Here is a 19202-nt window from a genome sequence, read left to right on the forward strand (position 1 = left end):
TAGTTAAGATCCTACTTAAATATTCCTTACGGTACACTTTGGCCAATAATGAATGCTTGTGATGATGAAGAAAAGAAGCGTATTGTTTCATGGTCTTTGTTGAGCACTGATGAAACGTGTAATGTTTCGTATGGCCAAAATAACATTGTTCGTCAGAAAGCGGATTGGTGTTTGGCAAGAAGACGCATTTGAGTTCACAGGGAGCTTTATTACTATATACAGGACAAAAGTTCAAGACATGACACAAAGGGTTAAATAAATATTCCCGATTTTCTTCAGCTTGCTATGTAAGCGTGATTTGTCACAGAATGATAAGAAAAAAGTGTGTTTTGTTTGTTTGTTGTTTAACGCCGCACTCAGCAATATTCCATCTATTTGAAGGCGGTCTGTAAATAATCGAGTCTGATTGACATCATGAGCATCGATCCACGCAATTGGGATACGATGACATGCATCAACCAAGTCAGCGTGCCTGACCACCCGATCCCGTTAGTTACTCTTACGACACGTTTTGTCGCCTTTTATGGCAAGCATGGGTTGCTGAAGACCTATTCTACCCCGTATCTTCACGGGTTAATCAGATAAATGATATAGCAGAGTCCGTTAACGATGTCAACTGGATCATAAAGAAGTAGGAACAAGGCTATGTATACTAGGTGCCATGATTTAACAACTTCAGCAACTGTTGCTGATGGGTAGAGTATAGACTATAGAGTAGAGTTCTTGATATTGCGTTGAAACGTTTGGCCAAACCAGAAACAGATTCCTCTTAATCAGACAGAGACCGCATCTTTTTTAAATTGAAATTTGACAACAAGTGGACTGATGCCTTAAATTTGAGTAAAGTTTTCAGACAAAAATCACCCAAATGTTCCACATTATTTCATATTTCGGGAACCACCAATTTAAGTTTTCTATACGAACACCATTGAACTGGTTGTTCAATTATAGGAAAGTGTTGCAGAACGTGCACGTAGCACTCATGACGTAAATTCCACTTCTCGTGGCTGCCAAGACTCATCATCCTGTTTCTTGTTGGTCTTATAATCATAGGTGACTTCTCTAGTGTTCAATATAACAACCGTCATCAGTTTTTCAAATATTGACCAAAATATCGTGAGCGGTCTACTACCAATTGGGATCACAACTTTTTAATATCATTATAGATGCTGCGGAAGCATATGTTCCCAAAAATGGGTGAAAAAGAAAAGAGGAACATGTTGAATGGCTTTCAGAGTGCGTTAAGTCAGTGCGTGATGTTGTCATTGGAAGAATTCACAATCTGAAAAAGAGGAAACAGAATTGGCATAAACCCATTCTGTCCCATCCAGCTGCCATCCAAACAAGGCATCAAATAACATTACCATTATTTGTAAGCATCACTACATAATTGTTTGATCAAAGAACTTGGTTTTAGTGACACATCGCATAATGCGAATTTGTACGGATTTTTTATTGAGCTTTGGAAGAGGTACACAAGAGAAATGGACATGTCTTTAGGTGTTAGATAGAACGGCAATTTGCTTTCATTTTTGAAAAATTGCCGTCAACCTGCTAACTGTATCTGTGGTCATATGGTTTTGTAACAAAATCCCCATTGATCAAGGAGTGACGTTCTTCCTTATGTTTGTCACGTGGGATAGTCACTGTGGTGTACAAAGTTGAAATCAAATGTTTTGACAGAATGGAACTTGGTGAACGTTTCTGAGATGGCAAAAAGGCAAGCAAAGTTTTGGGAAACCACACAGTATTAATTCCACATGTCTCAAATACATTTTGTGAATTTTAAAAAAATCCTTCCCCAATTGAAATAATAATTGTGGTTAATCTTTGTTACAGGAATTAGGTGGTACATTTGCTGGACCGTGCAATGCATCTCTTTTTGTACGAAGTTTTATTTACCACACATAACTTACTCACGCAAATATTAACCCGCCAAACCTATTGCCTTCAAGCAGATGGTCCATACCACGAGAAGAACCAAAAGTAGCTCATTAGTTGTGACAATGTTCTCAGCAGCCCGGTATCCCGACATTGGATTCACATTTACCAAGATAGGTTTAATAGCCGCTTGTGTCTCCTTAATGACCACACGGAGGATTTATGCCAGAAATCGACTGTCTAGTGTACACTACAGATGACAGCAGGTGGGGGCCAGGACACTTTACCTTCACACCGAGAGACCATTAAGTCTCTTCACAACACTTGCATCGATATAGCCAGTCCTGAGGTGTCACGCACTCAACACGTTTAGGCTTGTCCTCTTGAATCGACCTAAAGACCCATAAACAAAACAGATGTCCTACTCATTTCCCCCGATGTGTTATTATGTAATTGTTAGTTTTGCTTGTAATCCCTCCATGAAGTGGGTTTGACTATTATACTTCCAATTTGAAACCACAGGCGGTTAATTAATTTCGGTTCATTAATTTTCGTTGTTCGACTTGACGTTGGTCTTGGTGTTTGAAATAATGACGACAAAGAGACCTGAATTGTTCATATGACTGATTAATCTGGTGAACAAACTTGGAAAAGAGTAAAGTTTAAAAAATACAACCAGATGACCTACCGTCAAAGGTAAAGAAATTATGTTGTTTCATTTTACGTCGTTCATGTTTACATTAGACATTTTACGTCACAGTCTTGTGATAAAGACAAATCATCAAAGTTTGGGAAGCTGAAAGTACGCAAATCAGCAAACGTGCTCCAGCAATGAATTCTATTATGAGATTATACGAAAGTCGCTATGCACATCAGTCAAACTCCCAGCCGGGATCCTACAGTTCTAACACGGCCCACGCTCCCCATACCCGTCCGTCATGTTTACGTGGTCAATAGAGCATTCCGTCGTGTGTAGTTAAAGACTATTTGTAAAGATCAAAAGCCAGAAGTGCCAGGAACACATTCCTGCATTCAATGTCCCAAACGCCACCTTGCCAAAATAAACAATGGGATATACAAACACGTCTTTAGATTTCATTAGAAACAATTATAACAAAAACATTTCCCCTGCGTGTAGGTGTATACTTCATTAGCTTCTTCCAAAATCCATCTCTCCTCTTTCTTAATATTTATGACGATGGTTTCCTTTGCTTCGAGGGCCATCCTTTATATATCGACATTCATGGCAAGATTTCCTTTGGCACCAGTTGTCTTATGCGTTGTGAAATTCTGCCGGAGGATGTATGCCAGTGAATACGAAGCCAAATGACTGGGGTTCTAAACTCCGTGAGATTCGCTTAGACAACGTAATCAGCCAGTCTTAAAGATTAGTCTTTATTTGTAAGATGGGAAACATCCACAGGACAATCATAAAATACAATGTGGCATCTATGGACAGCAGGAGTTAATTTTGTTGAGTACATTGTGTGAATAATTTCACGACGGTGACGTGATCACTCCAGCCTACTTTGAAGCCGGTTAACAGACTGTAATCCTGAAGCCCAAAGGTCGTAAACATGATTTGCTATTCAGAAAGCCCACCAACTATCACCCCTCATTTGACACACACACATAACCTCATGCCCATGTCGTTAGTCAAATTAAGGGGACCAATCTCAACACGAATATTGATCACGTTCCATCCTGGTCTTGAAAACAGCTCGTGCGGTAAAACGAACATTGGTTTTCCATCTTGCAGATCCATTAAATATTAGAGATTTTACATTTCAAATATATTGATATTAATTATGGTGTCACAGCATCACAGTGTTTGTGCAAAGAGCAATGGCATAGTTGTGTATTAATGAGAATAAGTCACCGTTGTTAGTGTGTGTTTTTTTGGAATGATTTGTTTGTTTGTTTGTTGTTTAACGCCGCATTCAGCAATATTCGAGCTATATGACGGCGGTCTGTAAATAATTGAGTCTGAACCAGATAACCCAGTGATTGACATCATGAGCATCGATTTACGCAATTAGTATACGATGAAATACATCAACCAAGTCAGCGATTCTGACCACGCGATCCTGTTGGTCGCCTCTCACAAACAAGCATGGTCGCCTTTTACGGCAGGCATGGGTTGCTGAAGACCTATTCTACCCCGGATCTTCACAGGTCTGTTCTTGAATGAGGGTCCATGAAGATTGGTCTTCAGCTTGTCGTAAGACGCGGCTATCGGGGTCGAGTAGTTTGGGTCGCTGACGTGGATAATGTATATCAGCGTATCCTAATTGCGTAGAGCAACAAATAAACAAACTTTGAACTTACTCGAACGTTAGATTTCATAAACGGGCAGTTATTTTAAGGAGTATGTGCCTGTGTGGTGTATGCCGGTGTCTGTTGTATAAACGTTTCATGTTCCAATATAATATAGATGTTGACGATTAAAGAGGCGTTATGGAGCCATTTAAACTGTTCCCCATACTCCTGTTTCATTATTTTATTTATAGTGAGTGAGTTGGGTTTAACGCCGCTTTCAGCAGTATTCCAGTTATATCGCGGCGTGTGAGCTTAATGTGGGAGGAAATCCCGAAGTGATGCATGTCTCAGACGTTTACCACTACGGTGAAACCCACGAGCACGGGTATGGTGCTGACAAACCTAGAAACATAATCGGGGCGAACCGGGATTCGAACCCACAATCATAGGTTTCTGGCATGCCCAAGAGACGCAACTCTGCACAGCGAATCGCGGCGCCTTAGACGACTTGGCCACCCGTGCCCCCTATTTTATTTATAAGTCAACCCCATTCAAAGGAACCGATACCCATGAAGATCCGGGACAGAATAGGTCTTCAGCAACCTATGCTCATGATATCAATCACTGGATTGTCTGGTCTAGACTTGATTATTTACAGACTGCCGTCATATAGCTGGAATATTGCTGAGTGGGGCGTTAAACAACAAACAAACCAAACCAAACTAAAGCAAATGTGTCGATAAGTTTATATACATGTATATGGTACGATGACAATGATGGGACCTATTCATTTGATATATTGCGTATCGTAGAGGGGGATGGTTGATACATTTTGTGTAAAGCGATGACACCATCTGATGTTTTGAAATGTAATATTCATCGAAATACTAGAACTTATTCAGGAACATTGTGATTACAAATATGTTGTATATACAGTAAACTACGGTTATAACGAACACGATTATAACGAACTGACGGATATAACGAACTTACTTTTTGGTCCCGACTCGTTGCTGTAGTTATGCTGTATATATGCTTATAACGAACTACAGTTATAACGAACTAAAATTATTAGTCCCTTTGAGTTCGTTATAACCGTAGTTTAATGTATATGAATGTATGCAAATGTTGTTTATGTCGTACCTTAGTTTCTGAAGTAAATATCGGTCTCGTGCATTATCTTGAAGTGTTTACCTTACAGTACGTGTGCCGGAAGCCTCTCATGGTTAAGACCAACTGTAAAGAAAGCGCTATGTGTTAAATCTATGTTTACAAACATTTACAAGTGAGTAAAAGTACACAATGCTTCCAGAGATAGTTGAACGGCAGCCCGTCAAACAATCCGCATATACATGTTACGAGTTGATCCCGAAGTTTCTTACAACATTCAAGGCCCCAGTAAAGGTTTCAAATCGTTTTATTGTAGATATAGGGAGGGCATTTCCAAGTTGACGGATCATTGACAAAAATAATGTCTGATGCAGTTTCTTAGTTTCACTTCTGTTATATGTTACCGGGTTTTTTTAGGTGAACACTTGACTTGCCTTTGGATGTTTTTGTGACGCGTGTTACTTGTGGGGCAGGATACACTAACCATTTCCCAAACACCTGTTATCATCACAGTTTGATAGTGATTCATACACACATGCTCATGATATAGTCGGAATTGTACAGTTGTCTCTGCTTTCGGGAGAGATGTCATATAATAATGGACATTATTTTTCGCTTTTATTTATGGAATATTTACATGAATATTGATGCGACTATTTCACGAGGTACCAGCAGTGCAATTATACTCTATGACAATTCTATGTTACAGTGGCCACAACTGGAAGGGGCCGACTTACAGACGAACAGAGACTGTTGAAGAAATTACGTGAAAACTACGATTCTTCGGTCCGGCCAGTGTTTGATGCTACCCACCCTGTCAAAATTCAGCTTGGAATAACGCTAACGCAAGTTCTGGATGTCGTAAGTGTATCACTAGTCTGTCTCACAGTCCTTCGACCATGATATTTTCTCTTCCGCATGACCTTTACTGTAGTTATATAGTCCCAAAAGAAGCAAGTCTACATTTTCCACAAGTTCTGATTGTCCTAATCACTGGGCCTCTTTTCCAATATAAAAGTAGTTGTTTGTTCTTATAAAAATTATGTATTTTCAGAGACTAATCGTTAGCAGTATATCACTATTTGTTCTCAATGCCAGCTGCAATTGATACAAAATGTATTTTTCTGCGGAATATCACGCCATATCACTGACATGATGTAACAAATTATTCAACTAATAATTCACTTTGCTGTGCAGAAAATCTAATTTATCAATGGGACACTAATGGAACTAATGGAAATAATGCTGTACATGATCACCTCATTATATATGCCAGACAAATCACGCCATTATCTTGAAAAACGCCATACATGTAAGTCACGTAATACCAACCTTTGAAGAAAATATTCGCGTAAGAAGGAGCCTATTTTTCCCATCCTGATTGATTACAAACTTGTCTCAAAGTCAAACAGCGTCTGCATGAGTTAATTTGGGAGATTGCCGAAAGAACAAACTGAAATCAATGTATATTGACGAAGTGTATAAAATCACCAAAGATGCAAAACCTTTCACACAATGGAACATGTACGAAGAGGAAATGGTTTGCTTCAAGATAGGACTACTCTAATACTGAAAGTCACTGAACTTTTATAATCATAAAGAAACCTTAAGTTTGCAGTGAACTGATAGCAGAACAAAGTTACCATGATCGAACATGTAGGGTCGATCCATTAAATTTATTTCATTTCGTGTGGCAAGCATTTGTGGACCTGACAAGATGTTGTGGTGACATGCCGCTAACATCGTGATGTGTACATTGGGGTCTTTTAACAGCTAAAACATGTTTACAAAGTACTGAGATGAATTCCCAAACTGATGAAAGAGGGGAGGGGGTTCTTTATACCGCGATGTCAATTTTAAGGATCACGTGCAGCTTTGAAATTCGCTGGGCTGTGGGTACTCTTTTATCAGCCATGGTTCTTAGCGGGACACAAATATTTCTGTCAGAGTTTCTGAAAGACATTCGATAGTTCATATTTAATAGGAGTGTGCTAGTTCTCCGAAAACAGATTTAGTAGACATACGCCTGGTGATCATGATCTTAATAACTGTTTTTCACATGTGCAAATTAGATGGAGAGCGAGATGTTCTTGAAATACAATAGTATGAGACATCAGTACCTATTTTCATGAGCGTTATGAATCATATATACGTTTAGGTGACATTAGGATAACACGAAACACTTTTGGTTATGCTACAGTAAGATTTGTTTGTTTGTTGTTTAACTCCGCACTTAGCAATATTCCAACTATATGACTGCGGTTTGTAAATAATCGAGTCGGGACCAAACAATCCATTGATTGATATCATGATCATCGTTCCACGCGTTTGGGATACGATGACATTCATCAACCAAGTCAGCGAGTCTGACCACCCGATCCCGTTAGTCGCCTCTTACGACAAGCAAAGTCGCCTTACAGTAATGTCACACGTAGATCTAACAACGCCACTGACAGAAAAAAAGAAACATATCAGGGGAGCATTAATTGATCTTTTCCAAGTTGTTAAACTGTTACAGAAACAACAAAGCAGGTGCAAAAGGTACAAAAGCAAGCGTGAAGTTGACACCGTATTCATTCACAAAGAGAAGCAATGCGTTAGAATTACTCTCAACTCTTCAACAGCCAATCTGTCGATGGCGTAGATTTGCACCTGTGCCCAGTTGGTCTGATTGTAATGCTTCAAAGTAATCAACCGGTTGTGCCCCGAACACGGACGCATACAATATATGGATTTGTAGGAATAAGACATATTTGCAAGGAGTGCAATCAAGGTAATGGCGCTAAATGTATTGGTCCAGAGTAGTGGTAGCTTCTCAATGGGACGAGATGTCATATTTTGACGAAATCGTAGAATCATAGTCCTCTACAACCAAGTTAGGTGTGACAGATTTAAACTAAGAGCTCCAAGAAGCAGTTTTGCATTATGTGATTAGTTCTATCCAATCATATAATTTCAGCCTCTATTTTGCCTTTTACGCCCAAAAGAATCTGTTTCGGCGAATAATCGAGACTAGTTTTTTTCTGGCGTTGACATTTTATATTAGCCACAATATTGATGGGAACATGCATACAATATTTCAGTAAATCTATAAATGTATAGTGGCATAAAGACAAATGATCAACGTCAGAAATAATCCGTCCTGTCCATCCTCTGAAACAGATTCAGTTGGGCGTAACGGGTAAAATAACGGGTGACAATTACATGAATGGATCACTGAAAATCAGTGATGACACGATGTGATCGCAGTTGATATACCTTAATAGTCTTATCTGGTAGCAATTGTAGTGCAGAAGGTCAAATTCTGATCATTGATGACGTTTTCATGAAGCAAACCTTTTGCAGATGAAGATGTAAGGATGAAAGTGGGGAGGGGGTCCTCAGCGTTAGCTGATATTTTTCTGTGAATTTGCATGACAGTGTTTGATATATGTTTGCTTCATTTCAGGACGAGAAGAATCAAGTGCTGTCAATCAATGTATGGTTGGATCAGGTAAAATATTTTATATGCATTGGTTAACTGCTCGTTCTGACTATTTGAATGTAAGCGTTTGTTTTAAGTTCAAATTGTATTTATCATACGTCTTTAGCCGTCATATAGCTGTAATATTGCCGAGTACGGCGTTCAACAACAAACAAACAAACATACGTCTTTAAAACGTGTGGAATAAATATGTTCATCGTTGCAGTTAACGATATGATTTTGGTTTGGTACTTGAAACTTTTAATGATTTTCTAAGACGTTGTAGTGTTGACACCGACGACGACAATAATGTGACAAGATATGGTGATTTCATTAAGCCTCTTTTGTATCAAATCAGTGCGACATTACTGCCGAGAATGAATAATGCATGTCTAAGACAGAATATAACTTCACTTCATACTGAATTGTATTATTGCTGCAATTTCAACTCCACAGATCACCACCAGATGGTAATATAATTGCATTTACTGTAACAGTTTGAAAACTAATGCAATTACCTATCTTGAAACTGCATCAGTACATGGATTATATTTCATATATGGAATGATATTGGTGAACGAAACCTTGAGAAATGTTTAACTTATGAGCTTAAGAAATATCCTAGACGTCCATACCATGAAGTCTCTAAATCATGAACACAGCAAAATCAAATTCTTATCGACGTTGACGTCAGTGATAAATGGTTACCCTGCTGATATGTTCAACGAAACCATTTCATCACCGTTAACCAGTGATCAATCTAGCGCTCCCTAGCCTATATAAATCAGTATCAAATGTGCATCACTATCAGCAATGACCATACAGGCCGTCGTCCAGAGCGGAAAAAACTATACCCGAAATTGCCCTCCGTTGTTATCAGTTGTAGAGTCGCACAGCCAAGGAGAACTTTCAGAAGGAAGCGATCAACCACTTTATCGAAATCTACGAACAAACATCTACTTAAAAGGCAAATATTTGCTTTCCAATTGTAGTGATTGATGCCTTAATAAAACAAATACTTTCTCCTTGGTCGCTGGTAGCTTTAATCGGGAATAATTGAACTGTTGCTGAAAGAGAAGACGCTATCCAGTGACCTGAAACCTCTAAAAGTTGCTCAAGCGATAGCTGTATCATGTGGATCTACCGGAAGAAGACGAAAGACGTATAATATCCGAATGGAGACATACATACTACAAACAATGTCCACAATTAAATGTTGATAAGGTCTTTGTCTACAGGCTGTGTTTTCGAGGGGTGTATCTACAGTAACTTTGGCTTAAAGATGAGACTTTTCTAAATGGACATTCACGAGCGATTTATGGAGGGAGAAACACTATCGATTAATGCAATGACGATTTTGTCCGTTTTCTGAAATGCAAATTTATAAAATGTCGTCCCATGCAGTTCACATTACATCCTCTAAACGACGAAACCTGATTGAAAATATCATCGCCACACAAAAAGCTCGATGATACATAATTACAAAACCCTCTAGTGTTAATGCACACAGCGAAACATCGTTATATTCTATGATATTTATGTAAGAGTATGATAGTTTGTGCCAAGAGTATGACACAAGTTTAACATTGTCCATGGACATTAATTGTTCTGATATTCCTTCAGGAGTGGCGAGACGAGAAGCTTACATGGAACACAACGGATTATGCCAACATTACAGTACTGAGAGTTCCATGTGATCTCATATGGCTGCCAGACATTGTACTGTACAACAGGTACCGGTATTTGTATATGTTAACATATTCTGGTTAATAGCTTCATTGAATGTAATTGGTATTTATCATCCAAAACTGGCTCCCACAGGAGATTTCGCTTGGGTGAGATCAAGCGATATCTACATTGTAGATATCGCTGCAATGAAATTCGATCACAATGCTTTGCAGACCACTGTGACGTCATTGGTTACCATAACGTCTCAATCAAATGACATCACTAATGGCTCTGCTACTGAAGCTATTGCAGTATTTTTTACATTTATGATATGGATTATTACCGTCGATGTTGGAGGATAAATAAAATCTAACCTCTTGTCTTTTGATATGAAAAATATCAACACTCGTTGATATATTTGATATCAAAAGACACTTTGGTGAAATTCTCTATTTTTACTACATTCGGTAGCGTTCTAATGCAAGTGATCTTATATAAATATTGAATAATACGCGTACACAAAATATTGAAAACGCCAGAAAACAACAGTATTTGTATTCATTGTTTTGCATTTCTGTTCATTTTAAAATACAGTAAGTATAATGTAATCTATGCACAGATTACTAAAATACTTTGCTATCATTGAATGCGTAAGAACGTACTTGTTCCAGGGCAAAATTGAATTGTGTATTTGTCTGATGCAGAGTAAAAGAGTCAAATTATAGCTAATAACTCTTGTAGTTTCATGGCACTGTACTCTGTATTGCATCCATGATTTGTGTCTATAGAAATAAACCTTATCCTGGTCACCCTTCCAGCGTGGACAACCATAACAAGAGGTACATGCGCAGTCTGGCAATGGTTGGCAATGACGGCAACGTGTTTTGGCCACCCATCGTACGTTTTCGGTCATCATGTAAGATGGACATCACCTACTTCCCTTTCGATGACCAGGTGTGCCGTCTGAAGATGGGGTCTTGGGCGTACGATGGATTCCAGGTGGACGTGCTCAACAGAACATCGGAGGTCGATCTGTCCAACTTTGTGGACAATGGAGAATGGACTCTAGTGGATACCAAGGTTGTTCGAAACGTTATATTTTACCCCTGTTGCGATGAACCTTTTCCGGATGTGACGTTCTATATCCATTTAAGGAGGAGAGTGTTGTACTATTTTTTCAACGTGATAATACCGTGTATGTTACTGTCCAGCCTTTCTCTAACGGGTTTCCTCCTGCCCCCGGATTCTGGGGAGAAGGTCACACTCGGGCTCACAGTACTCCTAGCGTTTTCAGTGTTTATGCTGCTGGTGGCGGAAAATATGCCACCAACATCGGAATATATACCCCTTATAGGTGAGTAAACAGACCCATGAAGAATCCTCTGAAACATGTATGACCGAAATCGGCTTCTGAATTTGTATAAATGTGTGTGTATAGAAGCATATTAGGTGAGGGTTATTCAACATGGCACACTTAGGGTGTGAACGTGTTGAAATAACCGTCTTTCTGGTTATTGATACCCCTTGTTTAATACTGTAAACGCAACTGCGTCAGACCTGTAACCTGAGTCACGACGTTTAAAAAATGTATGCAATGATATCTTAGTTTAACCTGTCTCGCCCGCATGTGATACCACTTCCAAGATCAAATTTGTAATCTTTACCATTCACAACTGAAGGCATTCAAACAAAACGATGGTAACTGAGAGTGCACTATCTGAAATCACACTGTTATTGGCATATGAAAAGGTCAGCAGACATGTAAATTGTATTTCATCTGGACTAGTACATTTGCTGTTAGTTCCTGTCACTCGACGAAGCGATACACCATTTATACCAGAATATGTAGGAGAACGTTAGAAACGAACGTAGCTATGGTAGCGATGCAATGTGTGATGATGAGGAGTATAAACATAAGAAACTTGGATGGCGGGTTAGAGATCGGGTTGGGGTAGGGGACAGCATTGCGTGATACATGTTGTAATACGTTTTCCGAAATTGTAGGATTCACCTGGCAATAACTTCCTACAAACACTTATTCAGGACCATATTGTTAGTCTTTCCATCTAATGATTTAGATCAGTCTTAGATGTCAGGTTTGTCGCGTCGCAGTAAAAGTACCACTTAGCTTAATCTTAGCCAAACACGAAACTGGAACTGTCCCAAAACTGTCTTGTTACTCAGAGGTTGAAGTGATTCATCCAAGACTTGAATAGGGGAACTATGACTGCTACCCCGTCAGAGTACACCCACCATTAGACATTTGCCAACATCACCACTGATGGAATCATGATGTTCATTGAACGACAACCGGTTCTACATGTCACCTTTCAAAGCTGGAACACGTCTTCGGGAAACTTTCATCATCGCCATTGACTAAGTCTAGACGTCCTCTATGTTACCACATTGGTCTGTTCATATAGCGGACATTATTGGCAACAAAGGAGGGCGTAAGTGGCTCTTGCGAGTACATATCGTACGGTGAATACCACCAATATTTGCTGTTACTCCGTATATCCTCGAGCGTATGCTTATAATCCCTTTTGTCAATTGACTTAAGAAAACAGTATTTGAGAGACCAAGGGTGGTTTCTGACTTCACATGGCATGTTTGGCAACGAGTGATTCTGGACTATATTTTACACGTAGGATCAGTTAATTATTTTCTAAAATAAAAACTCAAGACTAAATAAGTTGTAGGGAAATTACGCTTCAATTGTAGTGTTGCAGTTGCACTATGGTGATGCTGATTTCATTGGTATTTCAATTGTACATTTATTGATTAATATTATATATGTGTGTTTATATTGCTGAGACCTATATTAACATTTATGACACTCGTTACCACTTTAGACAGGATGGTAGCTCTGTGGTTAGCGTGTTAGCTAATAGTCGAAGACATTCCCAACAACGGTAGACGGTGTGCAGCCCACATTTGTGTTGTCCCACAGTGTAATATTGTTGAAATAGTGCCTAAAGCGACGGACAACAGTACATATACACCCACTCAGTCGCTGTCTTGAAACTAAAGGAGTTTTAGTTTGTATGGGTAATAACTATTTCATTGGGACATGTTTCCTGATAATGACAAGAATTCAAGCTAACTATATTTCGCACAAATCGACAGTTATAATATATTTGAAAATAGGATTCCAGTCCAACAGATGAATATTATCTTACAAAATCTTCCAAACAAACATTACGAGATCCATCGATTTCTATATTACCTCTTCAAACTTCTGAATTCTAGAATATAATAGCGCATATGCTTCAATAAAGCACTTTTATTGCATTCTTGAAGGCACGCGGAGCTTTTGGAACAGAAACTCCTTACACCACTTCCAAAAATTGCATCGCAATTACGCTACAGAGAACGGTTGCGAAAGGTTACAGGGACAAAGAATCTTGCATATACTGTGGGTAGCGTAAGAGGCTTCTTTGTAAAACACCTTAGGCACGAACGATTGCATCAAAATGCCATTGATCAAACTCGTCTTGAAAATCTAATCATTCTTCCTTCCGGTATCAGACTTTTTGTGCATTACATTTACACAGAATTAAACTCATTAACAATTGCCACATTTAGAATAAGATATTTTGAACAGATCAGATACACTTCTAGAATGAGGACGCGTCCAGATGACATTTATCCCCCTTTATCTTTAGTATCATTACGACACGTGTAATTTAACATGTAATTGAAACTGGCCCCTTTAAGCAGTCTTTGTCGGAAATGGTAAACGAACCATCGAGTCTATTCACTGTAGTTTTAGAGATTCTATCAGCGATCCTGATTGCTAGTTACTGGTAATTACAGACAGACTTTGTGACTATCCCTTTAACCTGGAAGAATCCGTCTCTTAAATGTCAGTGCACGCGGGATACACTTAAAACACCTTATCTAACCTTTGAAATGGCTCTTCAGTTCAGCTGTGTTTTTGAGTACTTGCAATATCGACGTTATTTAAAAAAATATATTTATGCATTAATGGTAAAATTGTGTATAAATCAATGGCGTATGACCAACCTGAATATAGTACCAATGTTAATATTGAATAAAGTTTAAAAACTATATATTCTAGAATATAAAATGGAAAATATAGATAGAGGAGGTTCTAAATATAAAATACAGATAGATGTATAGAATGTTTCTTTATACATGCACTGTAGGCTTGTGAAACATACAGTTAAAGTAACAGTGGCAATTGTCACAAAATGTATTTTGATAAGAATATGAAAGTGTCTGTTCAGTGGTAACCATGGTGTCTACAATGTTCCGATCATGGCCCCCACGACATGGCAAGTCATGCTTCCTACCATGCTCCTGCTAATGACACGCGTATCGATTGGCAGCCTTTGCCACACAACGTATATACGATTTTATGATACTAAAAAAAACTTATAAATCGTGCGTAATCGGGGAAACACTGATCAAGTTATACTGCATCGTCTCCGATTGAATCTTAGATCAGACAATTTTGCCGCAGACAAATGCTACCGTCCGGCGGATCTCATGACAGCGTATACGTTGTTTTATACAAACACTATAAGATATCGGAGCCTTGCAGAGTAGGAGATGCCATTTAGATGTCTTTGTCGGTAATTTTTTCAGGAATTGTTGCCAGGATATTTCGGTCCATCAACATAATGTACGTTTCGGGATCAAACATATCGATGTTAAACATAAATTAAATTTTTCACGTAATGTAATTGGTGTCGAACATGGACAACCGAAAAAGCTTTATTGTGACCTCAAGGTTCATATTGGCCATTCGTTAAACAAACTACCGCGGAAGATTCAATTGAATCAAAGGCGATGCTAGAGAAATTGTCAAATGGGAGGGTTACATTTTATCAAAGTGTTTCAAAATTACATCTTGTTACCTCCAAAAGTGTCAGTTATTAGTAAAGGATGAAGTGTGGTGGCACTTTCTTCTCAAGATGTCTTAATCTTGTAATGTCTCATAAGGAGATTGTCGTAGTGGCTTCAAAGTCAGCTGCATCGAGTCTCCTCTTGAGATTTATTGTCCTGTCTTCTGCTGAAGTGCCACAGTATAGATCAGTCGCAATTCTATTAGTCCTCACTCATAGAATGCCCCCTTGTGGTTTCAGCACCAGGACTAATGAATGTACTTAACGAATGGTAGCCAGGGTTGATAGGGTCGCTTTTTCAAAAGGTATCGAAACATCGACATGAGGGCTATTGATAACTGGGTTATCATGGTTGCTGCTTGAATAGACATTCCCATGTTATGAAGTAACAGCCTGAAATACGGACCAATTATAGCAGGGTGAAATTGGTGTCCTCAGATGGTATTATCAAAGATGTCCGTGTCTGGATGAATCTTTCCTAGACGATGGAAGGGTCTATTAGGATTGAATTTAGAATGGAATGTAATGATGGGTAGTGTTAAGGGTTTAACTTTACAATGGGTAAGTGAGTTGCGTATAACGATATTTACAGATTTGATGACAATGGCGATTTCGTGCCATCGTTAAGGCTGCGGAGGGTGAAACAATATGACAATGCTGAGCTTACCTTGATAACCTGTATTATGACTTGCCGTATTTACAAGAATATGAATAAATATTGTTATTCATTTTACATCCTATTCAAATGAGACTATTTAAATAAGACCAACACAAATGAATACATGTATGCGACAGATCCTAACATATGCGTCCTCTCAAGTTATGTCTCATAAGACTTAGTTCTACAAACAAAAACCGGCACGTTTTCATCATTGATTTTTAAGGAAGTGCTACTAAGCAGGAGCATGACAAATTGATCAATATATTTGCTGAATATGTCACGCATACAGCGCGAAGATGGTTTCAAGTAGTTTGCTGTTGCTAGTAGGGAAATCTCTATGTTATCTTGTGAAATAGTTCATGAATTGTAATCCCTAGTTCAGGTTTCCGTGTTCCAAAGAACAGTGGTTATGGCTAATAATATTATGGGCAGTATAGGGTTGATCGTATTTGATCGGATGTCTTTGACCTGCAAAACCGGCTTATGTGGGAATTGTGTAATTGGATACTGGTCAGTTTGTTGCCTCAATGCAATATTATATTCAACTAACATTAATTATCGGTGTTGATCCAGTGTTACCCGATGGGGACCGAGGGCAGAATATGACCAGCACCCATTGCTGGTCATAAGGGTGACTAAATTGAGAACCCGCGTGGTGACATAATGGTTGGTGGGTATACTCGGTGATTTTGTTGATGGTGTGGCAACGTACCCTGGCGGCTTGGAACGTTGTTCGTAATATCAATCCCTGGATTGTCTGGTCCAGATTCGATTATATACAGGCCGTCGTCATATAGCTGGAACATTGCTGAAATCGGCGTTAAATATCAAACAAACTGAAACACACACACACACACTTACCTCGTATATGTAAGTTGTATCTTAAACTAAATGAATAATTTGTCAAAAATGATTTTCCAAGACTATAGTCATTCAAATTCTTTCATCGTCCCCTTTGACATTGCAGGTATCTACCTGACCGTCATAATGGCTATGAGTGCCATTTCTGTTGCCTTGTCAGTATTTGTACTCAACTGTCACCACAAGGGGGGCCTGCTCAACCGTCCTCCCGTCTGTATCAAGTTCATAGCAAACATTGTGGGCAAGATTCTCTGTATGCGACTCAACTATCTCGGCAGGCGTGAGAGGCCCAGTAGACCAAGTTTCCAAGAGGTTCACGAAGACCCGTCAGCAGATGTAAGGACAGACTATCAGAATGATCCTCATAGGCTGGACCTGCACATGAACGGCCTCGTGGAGTCGGGACAAAGACCGAGAGCAGGCGGTACACCGTCTAATGGTGGTGTCCCAAGTTCTAATCCTGTAGCTACTATGGAGAAAGAAATAGTTCGATATTTGAGACTTCTTATGGAAGCATATGAAAGGGGCCGCGCAGAACGAGTGGCAGTGAATGAATGGCAAGAAATTGCTCGAGTGATGGATAAGTTCTTCTTCTCCATCTTCTTGACAATAACCTTGGTGTCAACGTTTGTGCTTCTTATCATCAGCCCTATGACTAAAACGACAGCCATTAGTGACTACAGCCCGTGATCTATGAGTGGTGGGATCAACTGAATTTCGACAGTCGCCTTGCTCTTTTGAACAGAATGATGTACGACCATTCATGCCGAAACACCAAAAGAGGATGGTTGGACATGAATGTATTTCTGTTGCATGAACCAGATGAATCAAGTTGAGAAAAGATATTATATTTAGTGTATTCTACACAATATAGAAAGGAATGGTATGTTAATTCTTAACTAAGAATTTTGACAAACTCATTGTACTAATACAGACGGAAAACACATACATCTATTATCATGTACATTGTATATGATATATTCTTGCTGATTTATTGTTTGTTATTATTCTTTCTGTGATATTTGAAAGTTGATCGTTTTGAAGCAAAAAAAGGGTAATTTTTGTGCTCAAACAAATAGGCCAGGAAATTGTTTTTACACGAATTCGCAAAGGCAATTGTAATACTGCTTCATAAGCTTCATTCTTTTGCCTATTCGTGTGTTATACAAGAGAACTTAGTTCACATGATCCCCGTGAAGATCCGGGTTAGAATTGGTTCTCAGCCACCCGTGCTTGTCGTAAGAGGTGACAAATGGGATTGGGAGGCTTGCTGACTTGGTTGATGCATGTCAATTGCGGAGACCGATGTTCATCATCACTGGATCGTCTAGCCGGCGTCATATAGCTGGAATATTGCTGAGGGCGTCGTTAAACAAGAAACAAACAAAACCACTGCTAGAACCTGTCCGGGCTATTATGTATGTAATGTGCTGGCGTATTATTGGTATCATCAGGTGAACACTTTAGATTTATGTATGTTTTATATGTGCTCAATATGTGCTTTAATTTGTTTCATCTTGCCAAGAGACCGACCATTTGATATTCTGAGGGGTTCTGGGATTTTATGGGGGAAAAAATGTCCCCGAAAATTCTTGAAAGAAATAGTCGTATTTCAGACTGTTGAAAGAAATTTGTTTGCCACAAAAAATACATTGTTGTTTTTCTAACAAAACATTTCAGGCTCATTGTTTAGAATGTCAAATAGTCGGTCCCTTATTTCTCACCAGGAGGATGAGACGGGACACCAGTTCATAAATGTACCTTTTGTATTCTACTAAACTGTTTTGTTAATATGGCTTTGCTTGGTATTATTTGTCCAAGGGTATTGGTATCATAACATCTGCACGATCATGTATCCATGACTGTACTATTATTCTGGTATGACGTCTTGTACTAAAACATTGTTTCTCATGCAAAGCTATTTGCTTGTATCACACAGGCTTCAATGAATAACAGCATTAATCATTCAGCATAACACATGTTTTATATAAACGCTCATTATTTACACATGGGTAGATATGTCATTAATAGAAAGTGAAATAAATGTATATATTTTGACAAAGATAATTGTATATTGTTCAAATGTTCTTTCAAAGACCTGCCGTGATAGTGATGGAATATTGCTAAGAGCGGTGTAAAACCAAACTCACTCACTCTTTCTAGGACGGTGCTTGTTTGGGCTGTCATATTGCTGAGTGTTCAGTGGTTCTTGGTCGTCAACCACGCAGTCGTTTGCCCATTGCTGCATTCATAGATGACGCATATTATCTGTTGGAAAAAGCCAATACAATGGTTGTACATCAAACGGGTTCAGATCGGTCTGGAGCTGCACCCACTTAACAAGTGGATGTGAAAACACTGTATTTAGGAAGTGGCTTGAGATAACCAATTGTCGGGAGATCTGCCAATCCTCAGACAACTATTCGAA

General features: G+C 38.9%; 1 protein-coding gene across 1 annotated transcript in view; it reads left to right on the top strand.

The window, feature by feature from the left end:
- Positions 1-18841, top strand: part of LOC124146809 (neuronal acetylcholine receptor subunit alpha-10-like) — a 45097-nt gene extending 26256 nt beyond the window's left edge. Inside the window, exons 2-6 of the mRNA XM_046517274.2 lie at positions 5960-6111; positions 8699-8743; positions 10337-10446; positions 11200-11735; positions 16881-18841. Of these exons, the coding sequence (XP_046373230.1) occupies positions 5960-6111; positions 8699-8743; positions 10337-10446; positions 11200-11735; positions 16881-17464 (1427 nt within the window). The 3' untranslated portion in view covers positions 17465-18841. The remainder of the gene's footprint in view (positions 1-5959; positions 6112-8698; positions 8744-10336; positions 10447-11199; positions 11736-16880) is intronic.
- The last annotated feature ends 361 nt before the right edge of the window (positions 18842-19202 follow it).

This window comes from Haliotis rufescens, unplaced genomic scaffold (genome assembly GCF_023055435.1).
Source record: "Haliotis rufescens isolate VD_foot unplaced genomic scaffold, xgHalRufe1.0.p SCAF_1, whole genome shotgun sequence".
Lineage (NCBI taxonomy): Eukaryota > Metazoa > Mollusca > Gastropoda > Lepetellida > Haliotidae > Haliotis > Haliotis rufescens.